Source organism: Schistocerca piceifrons, chromosome 6, assembly GCF_021461385.2.
Source record: "Schistocerca piceifrons isolate TAMUIC-IGC-003096 chromosome 6, iqSchPice1.1, whole genome shotgun sequence".
NCBI lineage: Eukaryota > Metazoa > Arthropoda > Insecta > Orthoptera > Acrididae > Schistocerca > Schistocerca piceifrons.
This window is the reverse complement of record NC_060143.1, coordinates 440,832,308-440,850,436: the sequence shown is the minus strand read 5'-3', so window position 1 is coordinate 440,850,436 and position 18,129 is coordinate 440,832,308. Positions and strand designations below refer to the sequence as shown.

At 41.9% G+C, this 18,129-nt stretch overlaps 1 protein-coding gene across 1 annotated transcript in view; it reads left to right on the top strand.

Moving 5' to 3' along the window:
- LOC124803369 (hemicentin-2-like) overlaps positions 1–17,688 on the top strand; it is a 255,061-nt gene extending 237,373 nt beyond the window's left edge. The window contains exons 7-8 of the mRNA XM_047264555.1: positions 7,680–7,828; positions 17,611–17,688. Coding sequence (XP_047120511.1) covers positions 7,680–7,819 — 140 coding nt within the window. The 3' untranslated portion in view covers positions 7,820–7,828; positions 17,611–17,688. The remainder of the gene's footprint in view (positions 1–7,679; positions 7,829–17,610) is intronic.
- Positions 17,689–18,129: the final 441 nt, after the last annotated feature.

The window sequence follows — 18,129 nt, the reverse complement described above, 5'->3', positions numbered from 1 at the left end:
TATATCATCAGTCTTCCGCGCAGATAAATTCATGCCGAGGTACTCTATTACCAGGTCCAGGGTCTCAGAAACAAACTGATGGATTCCGTCAGTGTTCACAGATAAATTTCAGCTACCGGCATAACAAATTCGCTTCGATCGGAATCGCTTTTAACTGCCATTACCTTGCCGCATATGTAATGTGTCTGCTCTCCTGCTTAATACCACAAAAACTAGTACTGACAACATTATTTAATTCACCCGAATGTGCTAAAATTTCACAGTAATTCTATTAAAACGAAATGTATTTTTCGTAGCAGCGTGCGTACAGAAATGTCCATTAATTATCTTCGCACTCAGCAGTCACTGTGGAAATCGTAATGATGTTACGGGATCTAATAACATTTTCCAAAGGACATTCGACGCGCACTGAAATTTGTGTCAAAATTATGCACATCAGAACACGCCCCACACAGTTTTCGTATACGGTGAACTCGTTAAATCGGTATATTTTCAATTTCGTCAGTAAATGTATGTCCATCACGCAGTCAAACAACAAAGACTGAGGGCTCTTTTTCTCCTTTTCTCTGTTACCATAGTTATTTCGGTAATAAAAGCTCATGCGGGATTAACACTGTGTAATGGATCATTCTCAAAACTTGATCTTTGTCGTAGGTGGCGTGGTGTCCAAGCATGCGATAGGACCCGCTTCACTGCTTCCATCTAACAGCGATTTCTGTCATTACTTTGTATGGTTTCTGCCATTTTACACACAGTGTATTAATATTTGAGTATATGTATATTTACGCAATTACTTCCACAGTCGATGGTGTCGGTAGCTTAAAGCAAAGTTTTCCATCTACCACTGTGTGTGACGGGAAGTAGCTGCAACAATGGTACTGCAATTTGTTTTCTCAGCGTATTTCGTAGTTTGTTACTTTTATGTATCAAATGACAACATAAGAATTAAAAATTTTCTCCGCAAAACACTTTGTTGCCGTAAAGTAACTGTTTAAATGTGACTTCATAGTTCCTAATTAAGTATTCGTAATCAATAACTCAGTACTTCCTAAACCAGGCCTCTTGAGTGTAGATTCACTAACAAAAGGCATTCCTACATCTTGTAACCCAATCGCTCTTCACATCTCGAATATAATGCAGTATTTTTATCATTATACTAGCTGCAGCTTTATTATACAAAACACATTTGGCCTAAATTGCTAAGACAGATGGTTACTGAAAGGATATATAAACGTAGAGACCAAGGGTTTCTTGCTAGCGATTTGGGACGAGATGCACTTTAGAAAAAAATCATAAATCGTATGTCCAGGACCTTGCTTTCACCTAAAGAAGAAGCATGAAATGAAACGCCACTTGTCGCAGCATTAATTTTTAGGGTCTACCGTTTCCGGGGCAGGAAATTGAAACCATCAAATGAGCGTCTAAAATCTTCCGCTCCTAAATTACAACTAAAGGAGAAGCATGAAATGAAACTGCACTTCCGTCGCAAAGTCGTTTATTAAAGGCTACCTGTTACGAGGGAGACGATCACAGGAACTATTAGCGTATAATGAAGGAAATGGAATTACGTTAAATCGGTAACTACAACGAATGAAAATTTGTAAACTTATTGAAGAAATACTACGATTCTTGTTTCCTAGTTTAATGTTTACGACACTGCTGGCTGCAGATCATTCACAAAAATCAGATCAACATTATCAACAGCCACTCTAAAGTAATCACCAGTCTATATCAACGGCAGGTACTGGATACTGAATAGTTGGAAACAACGTGCGTCTACTCGCGGTGGTCTAGTGTGAGCTGCAATTATGATATGTCAGAAAAACTTGGTACACAATATAAAAAATGTTAAAGAGGAACCAATTTACGGTGGAAAATAATTATTTCCAATTTTGACCACCAGGTGGATGTCTGGCGCTGTACAGCCTCTGGTCGACGTCTCCGGTGCTCCTATTAAACAAACCGTGTAAACAGCAGTTAATAATACATAAATGTTACGCCTTTCTCACTTCGCTGACATTTTCTGCCAACGATCTTCTCCTAATCCACTATACGGGGTGTATTAGAAAGAATCATCCGACTTAAAAAAGCCGGCCGAAGTGGCCGCGTGGTTCTAGGCGCTGCAGTCTGGTACCGCGTGACCGCTACGGTCGCACGTTCGAATCCTGCCTCGGGCATGGATGTGTGTGATGTCCTTAGTTTAGTTAGGTTTAACTAGTTCTGAGTTGACTAATGACCTCAGAAGTTGAGTCCCATAGTACTCAGAGCCATTTTTTGATTAAAAAAAAATCATAACTATTACGCTACTTGAGATATGTGCGTGAACAACATACCGTTGGAAAGAGAAAACTCTCGAATTTTACGGTCTCCTACAGCAGAGACCATTAGATGATGGGATGGACATTTCTGATAGACAAGTTGTTTCTGTAAAGGCAAATCGAAGGGCCGTCCCCGAGTGTCTGATACAGACGTCGAAAGCATCCGCCATAGTTTCACAAGGAGTACGTAGAAATCCGTTCGCCGTGCAGGCCGACAGCTCAACATGCCCCCGATGTCAGTCTGGTGTGTGATGCATCGACGTTTACATATGAACCCATACGAAACTCAGCTACGCCCAGTTCTTCGTGAAGGTGACAAACAATTACGTGTGAAGTTCTGTGATTTCGTCCTGGCAAAACGGAGGATGGCAGCTTTTTTCCACGCTTAGTGTTGGAGAGACGAGGCAACATTCCATTTAAATAGAAAGGTGAACAGTCATAATGTGAGAATATGGGGTACGGAACAACGATTTGAAGCTGTACAACATGAGACTGACCATCCAAAATATAATGTGTTTTGTACAGTTTCATGGGAAAAGGTGTATGGACCATTTTTGCTTGCCGAGAACACTGTTACAGGAACGACATTAAAAATGTTCAAATGTGTGTCAAATCTTATGGGACTTAACTGCTCAGGTCATCAGTCCCTAAGTTTACACAATACTTAAGCTAAATTATCCTAAGGAAAAACACACACATCCATGACCGAGGGAGACCTAGAACCTCAGCCGGTATCAGCGGCACAGTCCATGACTGCAGCGCCCTAGACCGCTCGCCAATCCCGCGCGGCAGGAAGGACATACGTCGGTATACTTGAGAGCTTTCTTTTCCCACAGGGGAAGACTGATTCGAATGACTTCACTAACCAACAGGATGGGGCACCGCAACACTGGCATCTGGTAGTGCGGGAATTTTGAAAACAAAAGATTACTAAACGGTGGATCGACCGCAATGGACCAAATGATTCAGCCTTACATTAGTGGCCTCCCAGGTCACCGGACCTGGCTGTATGTGATTATTTATTCTGGGGTTTTATGAAAGAGTTTTGTGCCTCTGTTACCAACAATAATGAATAAATTCAGACATGGCATAACAGCAGCTGTGGAAGCCGTTACCCAAGACATGTTCGCTGCTGTGAGGGAACATTTTGAATACCGCATTGGTATGCCGTGGATCTCAACGGGGGCATGCTGAACACCTATGAAAAGATATTATAAAAAACTTTTTGAGTTTCTAGTTCATAAGAAAACAAAATTAATTGTATATGTTTATTAGTTTAAGAAATGTAGACGTGCCAAATCGGATGATTCTTTTTGGTACACCCTTAATACATAAGCATTTATATACGTCTTCTTAGAATTCACAACGTCAGATTTGCATCTGCTGGCCAAAATTCGAACAATTTTTTTTACACCCTAAATCAGTCTCGATTTAATGTATTAGAATGTGTAACAGGGTAAGCTTTCATATGATAATTCCAGCCCACAGTGGAGCTCTGTGTGTGCAATTTTGTACACACATGCACCATCGGCGGATATCAGTCAGCATTACAGGTGCCTTCATATAATATTCGACGAGCAAGATGTGCACCCTAAGAAAGTTTGGCTGCGGTAAGTTGTTATTGCTATCACTAAAGAAATGGGACGTGCCAAGCTTGCACAATATGTTTTGAGGTTCTTGTTACCGTTATTTTAACTCCTTGAGTGGTCCAGAGGATGGAAAGTCTACGCAGAGACTAAATTAAAGTCGTCATTCACGTTACGAACTGTCTGTCTTAGCCACGTATGAGACAATCAAACAGAGATTAATGCCGCGGTTCATCTGTGTCTCAGTGGTTCTCCCTTCAACTCTTTTCCGCTTTAGAAGGGCCTTTCTCTTACTGAAATAGAACATTTCAATTTATTCTCTATGGAGATATGAAATTATATTTCACTTTAAGACAAAGTTGTAAGCCTCATAAGAAAAAGGATGTTCATTCTATTGGTATATGTTGTATTTAATCTATGTCACAAAGAAGTGTTTCTTTTCTTTCTTACTTCTATTTATACAGGATTACAGGTAATAGACTGAAAGGAAGGGGTGTTGACGTTATATAGCTAAGGGTTCAAATGGCTCTGAGCACTATGGGACTCAACATCCGATGTCAGCAGTCTCCTAGAACTTAGAACTACATAAACCTAACTAACCTAAGGACATCACACACATCCATGCCCGAGGCAGGATTCGAACCAGCGACCGTAACTGTCACGCGGTTCCAAACTGAAGTTTTTATTCAGAAAATAAAACGCAGAATCTTGGCAGCGAAGGGATGTCTGGAGTCTGAGAGGACTTGTGTGGAGGAGGTGCTATGAGGTCTGAATAAAAATCGAAAACGTTTAAAAATTAAAATAAAAAACCAAAGGAAAGTGGTAACATGGTCACATTAAAATATGTTGGCTGTGTGACTCGATGGTTCGAATCTTGCTGGAGGCAGAACCTTTACCTCCTCTGTGACAGAGCTAGAAGCAGCCAAATCGATAACCAGTAAGCAAATCTTAAGAATAGTGCGTCAAAAATCATCTCATACCTAGATTCATTGCCATACCTATAAATGGGAAAACATATTGCAGAATTGTATAGTACCCAAATTTTCTCCTTCCAGTAGGAAATTTTTTAGTATTTTTGGGAAGACATAATTCTACTGATGAAACTGTGGAACAACAATCTGTTAAATAGGTTTCGTAAAGCGTGCACTCATACAGCCACATCTCCGTAATTTTGTGACATCACGATAATTCTACATCAGAATGACACAAGACTGCACTTAGACTTAAATCACTTTTAGGTTAAAGTTGTGTAATATCTTGCTAATTCGTGATGGTTGGGGCACGCTCGTGTATGTTACGAATATTTTATGTTTTGTTCCAAAACGTCATTTCGTTGTAAAGCTATCATGAAGACTCATAATTCATTTGTATTCATTTGCATGTATGTTTTATAGCGTTTTAGTTTGTTTCATGAACGCAAGAGTTAATATTAGAGAGAAATTTTTATCAACAATATACGAGCCCTAAATTTAACTGAAACACTCTCACAGTGTTCCGATAGTTTATTGATGTCACGCCTATAGAAGTGTATTGACTCAGAGCTGAATACATTATCTGATCAAAAGTTAATGGACACCTCTATGAGACCTACGTATTGAGCAAATGAGGACCATAAGTCACTAGAGGGGAATCCGCTCGAATGAAAGGAGACCGGGAGTTGTGTTGTCAATAGAGAAGCAGTAAAAACACAATGGGTCTGTGAGGAGAGCAGCAGCAACGGCAGCATGGGTCGCTCCAGAGAGATCGGTTACTTCGAACGTGGGCTACTGATCTGATGTCACCTCACAAATAAATCTATCATGGAAACTTCAATCTTTCTAAATTTTCCCAATCAGACTGTTGTGACTGTGAAGTGTAAACGTTAAGCATCAACCATAGCTAAACCAAAACCAAGCAGAGTTCTTGTACAGGGACCATCGAGCTTTACGGAGGTTGGTTGTAGAAATTCCCATTAAATTTGCGGAATGAGTTACAAAGTGTTACCAGCAGTCATGAAATACGTTGTACTCTCTGACAATCCGATGGAGATGTCTGGGTTTCGCTAAGGCCTGTAAAATTTTATCTGACATCGTGCGTAATGCCAGCAGTAACGTACGGAGGTGGTGACTTCACGGTATGACGATGTTGTTCGTGGTGTGTGTTCCACTTATTGTCATGACGACAACGGTAAGTGCGGAAGATTATTAACACATTTTACGGCATTGCGTACTGTGCACAGTAGAGGCATATTCCGGAAACGGTGACTTCGTATTAGTTGTCACAAAGCAGCATCTGTGAGGCAACGGTTTGTGGACAACAACGTTGCCGAAAAAGACTGGTCTGCCCAGAGTCTCGACCTGAACAAAATGGAATGCCTTTTGGATAAGTCAGAAGGTAGAATTCACTCTAGACCACATCGTCCGACATTACTGGTCTTGAGGAAGGTTAACTGGACACTGCTCCATAGACATTCACATATTTTCAATAAAATACTTTTGGGTGTGTGGGCGCATTGTCAACTATAAAATTCCGACGTTCCGGTGACTAATGCAAGACGCCTTCCTCAGGGTGTATTGCTAACTGCTGAATGGACGCTAGGTTAATTACTTATATACTATGGAGGAGTGTTGTCGTTAGATATGAGGGTGAGGAGGAAAGGTATTAGGTGTTCTTTTATTGGTCTTTCCATTGCGTCTTGTCACTGGCGAAAATACGCGTTTTCCCATGGAGTTTCCTTTATTGTTTGCCATTGGGGAAGTCGGCGAATAGAAAATTGAGCGGCGAATGCAGCGTGGCGCTGTTTACTAACTGCGTGGTATCGGCAGTATCGAATCTTATACTTGACAATGCTGTCACAAACGCAGAAGAACTTTATTAACTGTGACAACTCCCGTTGAAGCTTCCGTTTGCACTCAGATATTTCGTTGAAAGAGTCCCGAGCAGAGTTGAAGCCGTCATATAGCTGAAGGGTGGGCGCACCTCATTCCTACGAATGGACATTAAAAACTGTCTAGAAACTTTTGATCGGATGGTGTACGTTTTTAACCGAAGGTTGAAGCGTAGTCTCACAAGGAAGTCTATTTTCTTGATGATTGTTCCATAAGAATCGTAAATATAAACTTCTTATTGCGTTGGAATAATGAGTTTGGTGAGGTATTATTTTCCAACCAAGCCTCTGTTCAATCCCTTTTTCGAAATCGGTGGACAACTGTCGAGCGTTGTCATAAAACTGCAGCTATTGCTGCAGTGTCCTAATTGGTTTTTCTTATAAAGCGACCAAAAGGTGTGTCAGTTTTTCAAAGAAGTGCCGGTTGGGATACAAACACCTTGGGAAACAGTTTGTAATAAACATTACTCTACTTGTGCCTATTGTATTTCCACTGTCTTGTGAAGAATTAAACAAATCTTCAGTTGAGGTGTGTCTTTTTTTAAGTATTCAGCAATCAGCTTTTTACCAACATAAAGGTTCCTAAGCTCGTCACCAGGAAAGCCACGTGTACTCGATAAGACAACTGATGGCGTTTATACAATAATGCACGCATACAGTGTCCTTGAACACGACTTTTAGATAAAGTGTCTGGTGATACAAAACTCCTTACGGCTATCCTGGATCGGTTTTACCTTGATTTTCCTACACAGTTTTAAACAAAATTTGTCATTTCAGGTGGACTTGTTCTGGTTCAATTTGGCAAAGTTGTCGTGTTCAGTTGTAGTACACAAATCAGACGTCAGCGCCTTTGGCTGCACTCTTCTTATGATCCATTCACCTGTAGTGACTGAGGCGGCGCTGTTGCAGGCGACAACACGGCGGCCATCCAGCGCCAGTCGGCATCGGCGGCGCCCCCACCTGCTGCGTCGCGACGCCCCTCCTGGCTGCAGAGCGCACCGGTCTTACTGGCAGCGGCCGCCGCGGTCGCCTTCTCGAGATCGAGGTGACACTGCTAGGTGCGTAATCCTCACCTCTCTGCTAGAGACGGGGCTCGTGGTACAGAGATGGCTCGTCTCCACTCCCCTCCCCTATGTCCAGTGTGAATCAGCGTAAAGAGCGTAAGAACCATGTACAGAGCATATAGCAATGTGGACTATATTTCGACATCTGCATTTAAATTCTGCAAGCCATCGTACATTGCGAGATGTAGGTTACTTCTAGTGCCTCTGTACATGGTCTAAGGGGTATATGCCCAGATATTTCTATTAACGATAGCGGATAGTGTATTGAACAACATTACATCAAACTTCCTGGCAGATTAAAACTGTGTGCCGGACCGTGACTCGAACTCGGGACCTTTGCCTTTCACGGGCAAGTGCTCTACCAACTGAGCTACCTAAGCACGACTCACGCCCCGTCATATCTGCGCACACTAAGCTGCAGAGTGAAAATCTCATTCTGGAAACATCCCCCAGGCTGTGGCTAAGCCATGTCTCCACAATATCGTTACCTTCAGTAGTGCTGGTTCGCAGGAGAGCTTCTGTAAAGTTTGGAAGGTAGGAGACGAGGTACTAGCAGAAGTAAAGTTGTGAGGACGGGGCGTGAGTCGTGCTTGGGTAGCTCAGTTGGTAGAACAGTTGCCCGTGAAAGGCAAATGTCCCGAGTTCGAGTCTCGATCCGGCATACAGTTTTAGTCTGCCAGGAACTTTCATCTCAGCGCACACTCCGCTGCAGAGTGAAAATCTCATTCTGGAAAATTACATCAGATTTACTAGTTTGGTTAATACCTCCAGATAAGTGTGGCACTAGCAAGCCATTACTTTTCCCCTGGTCAGAAAGTCAAGTACTGAAGTGTAGATACATGAAACGTTTACCCTATACTGACAGGCGTAGTCCACTTCAAGACTCAGTTACGACCTTGCAGGAAACATCAGGTACCAGGTATCTGCGGGAAGACTGTTAGAAGCAGAGAAAAACGTCTAACTCAGTACAATAGTACAATGTGTAGATATTAACGTACCAATATCAGGATATCTGTACCTGTACCCTTAACATAAGGTGTGTGCTGCAACCCCCCCCCCCCCCCCTCTCATGAATGGTGTGTGCGAAGTACAACTCGCGGTAAACCTCAGAAACCAGTTTCTTTTATTTTCTCATCCTGGTATTGTTTTTCCATCATTGGTCTACACCATGGGCCTGTTCCGTCCTCTAAGTATCCACTCACGTTTTCCTTCGTCTTCCTATGGATCTTGTCCCAAATGATCTGAAATTTAATGCTTGCTTTGCTACTCTCGGATCTGGCATTCTACTCAGTTCCACTCTTTCTAAACGCCATAATCCCCTCCAGTTTCGACGTATAAGGTTGAAATTTTGATCAAAGGTGCCTACCACATTCTTCTGGGATGGTGCTAAATCCTGATGCCCTGCGACGCTACATTCTGGCTGGACGGCGCTGCTAACAGCGAGGTGTCGCCACATGCGAGAAACCGGACAGAGCTCAGAAGTTCACGTGACGTGTAATATAGGTTAACGAGGTCACACTGGCGCCAGATTTCTCAACAATTCTGCGCAACGTCAAGATGGACGTATCTCATGGTGGAAAGGTCGTCACAGCATCTTGCCTATATTTCCCCCTTTTTGTGACTCCTCCGCGATAGAGGGCAGTATGGCGACACCCAGCGTTAAAATCACGCGATTTTTTTAAGGGTGGCTGAATAAAAGATTTCAGACTACGTCTGCTCAGAATCAACCCAAGAGAGCCTCATGGGATGGCACATAGGGCATCAATCAAACCACTAGTTTACTTGGGAAGTCGTTTCCCGCACCTTTTGATCTCGAAACGACAGCTCGCACTGAGATGAAATACAGAAAGACGTCCTTGCCAACCCTTGGCGCTGCAGATAACCCCAGACGCTTCGACCCCTCTCTAAGAACATTCAGGGGCTGCATACGCGTTGAACATAATCGCACCCCTTTGGAGTACAGCAGCGCTGAATTTTTTTCTCTGGTATAAAGATTAAGAAACTTTCTATAACATTCGAGGAAATATGAAAGTGATCTGAATTAGCACAGGGTGCTTACGCTTTCTCAACTATCGTCTTACACACGCTGCTATGGCGTGATCACAGAGGGGTGTGAACATCGAAACATGTTTGAATGAAATGGGAATGGGTCCTCTAAGATACCCCAGGTCGTGCAGTACCCTCCGTGCCACCTACCCAGAGTTATTAAGAATTTTATCAATGTGATATTACAAGGAAGACTTATGAAGTAGCCCTAGGTTCCTGATGGCGGGTATCCATTTGACATCCCTCCAATGGATGTAGTCTGCCTATGAGAGTCTAGGACTACCTCGCAGGTTTTCTCTGTAAAGCCACATTTTTAAAATTCTCAAAATATGTAGGTTGATGTCACCGAGGATGTTGCCAAGCTGGGGAGTGTTAAATGAGCCATTTCACATTTTATTCAAGAAGGTGTCAGTGTCGCTTCCACCATGATAATGCCACAGCAGGGCTTGAAAGAGGAGGGCTGGGAAAGCATAAACACTCCTTGCAGCTTTGGATCACATTCCGATTTGATCGAATGGTTTTGAACTGTCCGTACTGGTTCCAACTTGTACACGAGTGCATTGCACTCCAAATGCATTTTCAGATGCAGTCCTCCAATGTTCTTAGACATAGACAGATGTGTCAGCAGCGCCAAACGTTGTTAAGAACTTCGTCCTATTGCTGAGAACTGTCATTTTAGCCCGCGAAATATACTTGAATCAACACCCCAGGTTAAGGAGTGGTTTTATTGACGTCTTTTATGACACTCTTCATGCCCTTTTGTGCGTCTGAAATCTTTTCTTAGACCACCCATAGCAAAATCGCGTGATTTTGACGCTGGGTGTCGTCTTTCTGCCCACTGTCGCAAATACGTCGATAGAAGGGGTAAACGTGGGTAACAAGGCGTGTGACGACCTTCCATCTGAGAATCGTCTACCGTAACGTTGCGCAGAATTGTGGAGAGATTTGGCACCAATACGACATCATTAACCTGCGTTAAGCACCGTGTGAACTCCTGAGCTCTGGCCTTTTTTCTCATGTGTCGTCACCTTGCTGCTTGAAGCGTCATCCATCCCGAGGGCTACTCACAGGACAACACAGTTTTGCATTGTTACAGAAGATGTTTTTAGACATCTTTGATCCAAATTTGAAACATATATGTGGCACTGGGTGTCAAGTAAAGGATTTCGAGGATACTAGCTTTTAAAAATTTAAAAACTGAGTTGCACACTACAGATGTTCCAACCAGCTTTGCTCGCTTATACTATATCTTCTTACTCACAGCATATATACCAAGCTATGCTCTTATCTATTTGTTTCATAGTCTGTCTAATCGTTTCCAGCCCTTCGCTTCTCCTAGAAGTTTCACTTACTCTTTTTTTGAATCATGCATTTTTGCTGTGTAGTATTTGCCAAGTCTCACTTCCTAATAACAATGTGCGAGCAGCCATTAGCTTACAAAATTTTATTTTTGTGTCTGGTCCGAGTTTATTTCTCAATGTGTTGTTGATTGTCCTGCATAGCATTTGATGCTTTTACAGTTTGTTGTCAATGTCGAGGTCATTCTGAAATACCATACTATTTCCCAGGCAATTCAAGTGACTAACTTTTTAGTTGTTTTGCTTCTTATTACGATCTTAGTCCTCAGTGGATTCGACCCTTTGCAAGCAATAATTTTTATTTTTGAAATGAATGTTTTCGTATTATGTCTTTTAGAAATTTGGTTAAGTCTATAGATAGGTTTTTGTATCGACATTTACTATCTCGTACGATTGCAACATCATCTGCAAAACCATATGAATTAAAAAATCTGATTGATAATCTCAAGACTGGATCAAATTGTTGTTTCCATGTCTCAATCATATCGTCGATGAATATATTACAAAGTGTGGGTCATAGGGTACACCCTTCTTGGACCCCTTGGTTTGTAGGTATGTCTTCCGATACAGCATGGTCATTTTGTAACATTTGTGGCAGGAAGTTATATGTTGCGCGACTGTTCGTCTGTGATGACTACACGTTTTCGCATTGGATCTCTTTTATATTGATAAAAGTCGTCTAGGTCCCAGACCAATGAATAGCTCGATTCTGCGTAACACGTGCTTTGCAAGTAACTTCTTTCGTGGATACATCATATTTCCTTAAGGTTATTACAGTGGCAGCCTAGTATCCGATTTCCGAAGGTGTGTTGCATGTAACCCTTACTTTAGATCACTCCGAACAATTTCCAATTATTAATTCCCATTATTAATTATTCCAGTCCTTTATCGCTGTTAACTGGCGCGAACGGTATTAATGCTGAAGACATTTATTTAGGTCTAGTGTCAACTGCAAGTTTCTGAATGAGCATCAATCCTCCGTAGCTTTGACGTTGCAATCCCTCTACAAATAGCATAGTGTCAAGGATCAAACGGTGGTATCTGCTAGATCACTTATTAACGTTGCCTACAGTTACGGCGCTACAACCGACCCTTGGGATACTCCTTAACATAGAAATCGATAGATTTCATCCAGATAGGAAGAGCATGTTGAGCTGTAGCTTCTAGAAAGTTTTAAAACTACACACAAATCTATACTGAGTCAACTCAAGTTTTGTTGAATAAGCAACTGTGCAGCACTGCATCAATGCCTTCAACTAGTATAGGTTTCACATCTGTGTTATGATACTGCCTTACCTTTGCCCAAATTATACTGGAACCCACAATAAATACTGTGCAAGCAGAATGAACATTTGAGACAAGTGCAGTACAAGAAAAAGCCACTGTGGTATAGTATGACCTAGCTTATGGTAAATTAGTAATGAAGAAGTAGAACTTTCATACGTTTTAAGTCAGAGAGAAATCTTGTTACACAGACATTTACTTGCGACAACTAAATGAGCAACTTACAGTAACGGAAAGTGCCAGAATTATTTGTGCAGTAAGTGTTCAAGTAAAAAACGATGCAACCACATATGTTTGATATACAGCGGAAGTGACAATACGCAATTAGGTCACGGCTGAACCACGAAATCACTGTGTACGACGGCGGTAATATTTCAATAACTAACTACTTTAGCATCATCGGTTGCGCTTAACAAGGTAATTGGAGCCTAATTACTTCCCTTTGCTCTTCCAGTTGCCCACTCGTGTGTGATACATGATGTCAAATCTCCTATTTCAGCTTTGATTAATATATTCCCTACAAATTCGACTGCAATTTTTCTGCCATCCCACCATATTATATCTACATTCAATGTGGTGTTTAGCGGCACAGCTGTATCCAATCAGTGTGTACGAAATGTAGTTTGTATAATAAAATGTGTTTGATGTCGGTTCTTGTTTTGTTAGTGTGTCTTTTATTAATAACAATAGGGAACTTCTTCTGTGAGAAATATATGTATTGAGAGCCATATAGTTTTTATATTCACCGCGTTAAGACTTTTGCCGTGTGTACATGGTTGCCATGAGCCTACAGAATGCATTCCTGTCAAGAGTTACTTGTGGGTTTGTTACTGTCGTTACCCGTAATCTAACCACTGTATTTTGAGGATTATCTGAAAAAATCTGGAATCCAGTTCCAGGTTCGAGTCAGAAGACCGCAAGGGATTGTCAGAGAGTTTCAAAAACACGCACACTCTCCTGTACAGTGATTGTTTATTCTGGTTATTTGACTCTAAGACAAGAAAATGGCTCTCCTCGAAGGAATTATCCAAATGTGACGCAAATCGGTAAAAATGATGTAATATACAGAAAAACAAATTATTACAATTTCAGAAAATTGGACGATTTATTTAAGGAAAAGTGCTTCTGAAAGTGAGAAAGTTAATAAAACGTTGATCCACGTCTGGCCATTACTCATGCAGTTATTCGCCTTGGCATTCATTGAAGAGGTGTTGGATGGCCCCCTGAGGAATATCTTTCCAAATTGTGTCGAACGGGTGCGTTATGTCGTCAAAATCCCGATATTGTTGGAGGGACATACCTATGAAGTTCCTAACGTTCTCGATTGGGAATAGAGCTGACGACCTTTCTGGCAAAGACAGGTTTTGGCAAACACGAAAGGCAAGCAGTAGAAACTGTTACCTTTGCGAGCGGGCATTGTGTTGCTGAAATGCAAGTTCAAGATGGCCTGACATCAAGAGCAACGGATAGGGGAGTAGAACGTCGTCTACGTACCGCTGTGCTGCAAGGATGCGGCGGACGAAAAGCGAAGGCGTCCTGCTGTGATATGAAGTGACACGCCGGATCACCACTCCTGGCTCTTTGGCCTTAAGGCAGGCGACATTCACGTTGGTATGCCACCGATGTCCGAGGTGTCACACACACGTCTTCGGTCTGGAATCTCATTGACTGGAGTACTATTGTCTTCAGCGATGAGTTACGATTCGGAGTGATCCCCGTTGACCGGTAAATACGTGTATGGATACGTCCCAGTGGGTGGTTGGCTAGCACACTGAATGTCACCTGCTGTTCTGGGTACCATTTATTTTTATAGCAGGATCCCTTAGGTTGTCATCTGCCGCACCCTTGCAGTGCAGCTGTTGTCGACGATATTCTACGCCCAGATCAGTTGCAGTTCATGGCAGGCCATCCTGGGCTTACATTTGAGCAAAGTAATGTCCGCCAGCACACGGCGAGTTTCCAATGCTTGTCTTCGTGCTTGCCAATTCGAGCCTTGGTCAGCAAGGTCGCCGGGTCTCTCACGAGCTGAGAACGTTCGCAGCATTATGGCCAGGACCCTCCAACCAGATCGCGCAGGAGTTTGAATATCTAATGCGCCAGCTGGACAGGCTTGGCACGATATCCCTAAGGAGAATATCAATGCGGAGCTGAATAACTTCTTATATAAGGGCCAGAAGTGGACCTTTTTGTTGTTTTTGTTGTGGTCTCCAGTCAAGAGAGTGTTTTGATGCAGCTGTACATGCTACTCTATCCTGTGCAAGCTTCTTCATATCCCAGTAACTACTGCAACTTACACCCTTCCGAATCTGTTTAGTGTATTCGTCTCTTGGTCTCCCTCTACGATTTTTACCCTCCGCACTGCCCTCCAATACTAAATTGGTGATCCCTTGGTGCCTCAAATATGTCCTACCAACCGATTCCTTCTTCCAGTCAAGTTGTCCCACAAATTTCTCTTCTCACCAATTCTATTCAATACCTCCTCGTTAGTTATATGATCTACCCATCTAATCTTCAGCATTCTTCTGTAGCACCACATTTCGAAAGCTTCTATTCTCTTCTTGTCTAAACTATTTATAGTTCTCTGTTCTCTTCCATACATGGCTATACTAAATACAAATACTTTCAGAAACGGCTTCCTGACATTTAAATCTATACTCGATGTTAACAAATGTCTCTTGTTCAGAAACGTTTTCCTTGTCATTGCCAGTCTACATTTTATATCGTCTCTACTTCGACCATCATCAGTTATTTTGCTCCCCAAATAGCAAAACTCCTTTACTACTTTAAGCGTCTCATTTCCAAATGTAATACCCTCAGCATCACCCGATTTAATTCGACTACATTCCATTATCCTCGTTTTCCTTTTGTTGATGTTCGTCTTATATCCTACTTTCAAGACACAGTCCATTCCGTTCTGCTGCTCTTCTAAGTTCTTTGCTGTCTCTGACAGAATTACAGTGTCATTGGCGAACCTCAAAGTTTTTATTTCTTCTCCATGGATTTTAATACCTACTCCGAATTTTTCATTTGTTTACTTTACTGCTTCCTCAATATACAGATTGAATAACATCGGGGATAGGCTACAACCCTGTCTTACTCCCTTTCCAACCACTGCTTCCCTTTTATGCCCCTCGACTCTTATAGCTGCCATCTGGTTTCTGTACAAATTGTAAATAGCCTTTCGCTCCCTGTATTTTGCCCCTGCCACCTTCAAAATTTGAAACAGAGTATTCGAGTCAACATTGTCAAAAGCTTTCTCTAAGTCTACAATGCTAGAAACTTAGGTTCGCCTTCCCTTAATCTATTTTATAAGATAATTTGTAGGGTTAGTATTGCCTCAAGTGTTCCAACATTTCTACGGAATCCAAACTGATCTTCCCCGAAGTCGGCTTCTACCAGTGGACCAACGCCTTATTAACTTGCAAAATATATGAAACTGTTTCTCTCGGATCAATAATCCGATTTTTCTGAAATTGTAATCATGTGCTTGTCTGTACATGTACATCACATCTACTGATCTCCGTTTCATTCAAATAAATCCTTCGTGCTGTGTCGTTATGACTACTTTGTCATTAGGTGGTATTGGAGGCAGTACTAGTCACTATGCAGGATAATTTCTATTACAGGCTTCGGGTGGTTACACAGGGAACTTTGTAGATAAAATTTTGATAAGGAACTAATTTCCAGCAATATACCGTAAGAATAAAAACCAGAGTAACGATCGTTTCACTTTAAAATCTCCCTCGTCACCGTATTGAACGTAACGGTAGAGCTACACAACGCAACTGTCGTGAAAGTTTTCCTTATCCCCACAGTCCATTATGTAAAAATAGCGTCCGAAAAAAGCAATAGGTGCGAGAAAGTGGTACTTCACTAGTAGCGTTTACGCTGGTACTCCACGAGTGCGAGCGTGTATGTGAAAACATGCGTTGTTGATACACCTTGTACAACAAACAGCTGCGCTACCAAGTGGAACTGTTAAATTGGAGCACCCAAGTCAGCGCTGATTGTTTGCTGTATGTACGTACCGTGCAGCAAGAGATTTGAAAGTGATCCGATCTTCAAACTAATTTTACATTCAAAATGTACGTTTCCTAACATGGTTTCCTTGTCAAAAAACTAAGTTCTCTGACAAACTTTAGAAGTCTGTAATAGGAGCTGTGAAAAAGCTTGTATATTAACATCGAGAAATGCTCTGACATCCATTCTGAAGTGCTAACACACTGGAATATTTCGAGTTCTAACTTCCTAGTCTATTTCATGAACTTTAACGGTGGTTTTTTACGTTTAATTCGGTGTATTCGTTGAATCCTATCGAGGCCAATCGTTGTCTGTTACTCTCTAGGATATCCCATCACCCCATCAGTTAATTCCAATAGGGAACTTGTTTCTAGTAGATACATGAGTATACATAATTTGCAGGAACGACATACGCCCATGATACCTGCCGGCTCTGAGACAGTTTACACATTGCTCTATCCCAGTTTCATCCGGTAACCGAGAATAGAAGACATTACAGATTCCTTTGCATGGTGTATCTATAAAACTTTGACCTCATAGCTACAACGTGCGTGAACTGCAGAGAAGCACAAATTATCCTTATAAAAATCAGAACTATGCGACATTATTGTTGCTCACTTCCAAGAAAACATTAATTAATACTCTTTATGGAAAAAAAACATTTGCCCGTAACAGTTCCAGACATGAAACAGATTGGCGAGCGAGCAAAGAGATTCTGTGTGGCCTGTATAACGAATCACGCTGCACGTTTGATAACGGAAAGTACTTTGCACAGCAATTTCGCTATTTGTCGGCAACAGCAATTTGTCGGTCATCGAAAACACTGGTAATTACTACGCGCTCTCACATGAAACCACATGTATAAATTACACGAGAGTCTAGAAAAATTATTCGCAGCTGCCCTACAACAGTAATGTGTTATTAAGCGATTCACTACCGAACGGAAGGCGAATGCAGACCGCTGTGAAATGTAAATGCCAGTATGCAAATCTCTCATCTCCCTATGTCCTTTGAGCTGTATATCTGATTGCGCATATCAAAACATAACTGTGATCTTGTGTGTTTCAGATGATCTAGCTGTCGGAGAACGACACCCTTCCCGGGGACAGCAACCACTAGCTGATGTCATATTCCCGGATTCCTCCCACAATGTCTACATGTGAGGAGGCAACCTGAAATGCAAACTGTCGCACCACGCTAGTGGTTGTCAGTGTGAAGTTAATTTGTTCAGAGAGTGATGCTGTTTTATGCAAGAAGGATAGTATGAATAGGCGTGTGAACGTAATGCCATTCGTCATGAGAAATACGATAATGATTTCTCCTTGAATGTAACTACGTCACCTGGGACATGACTGGTAACTGCCAGCTGATTGACATACCAGTCTTCTTCACATAGCTGTCTACATGACGTGCAGATGCAGCATTCATGTGTGTAAGTGTACCGAAAACTGGTATTGCACCCGAGCCCCTTGCTATGACATTTTATCTACGAAAATAGAACCCTTTGTCGAGGAATGAATAGCAATTGCGCAAGTGATGTTAATTTTTCAGGAGTTTATAAGTGTGTAAGTGATTCGTGGCTCACAT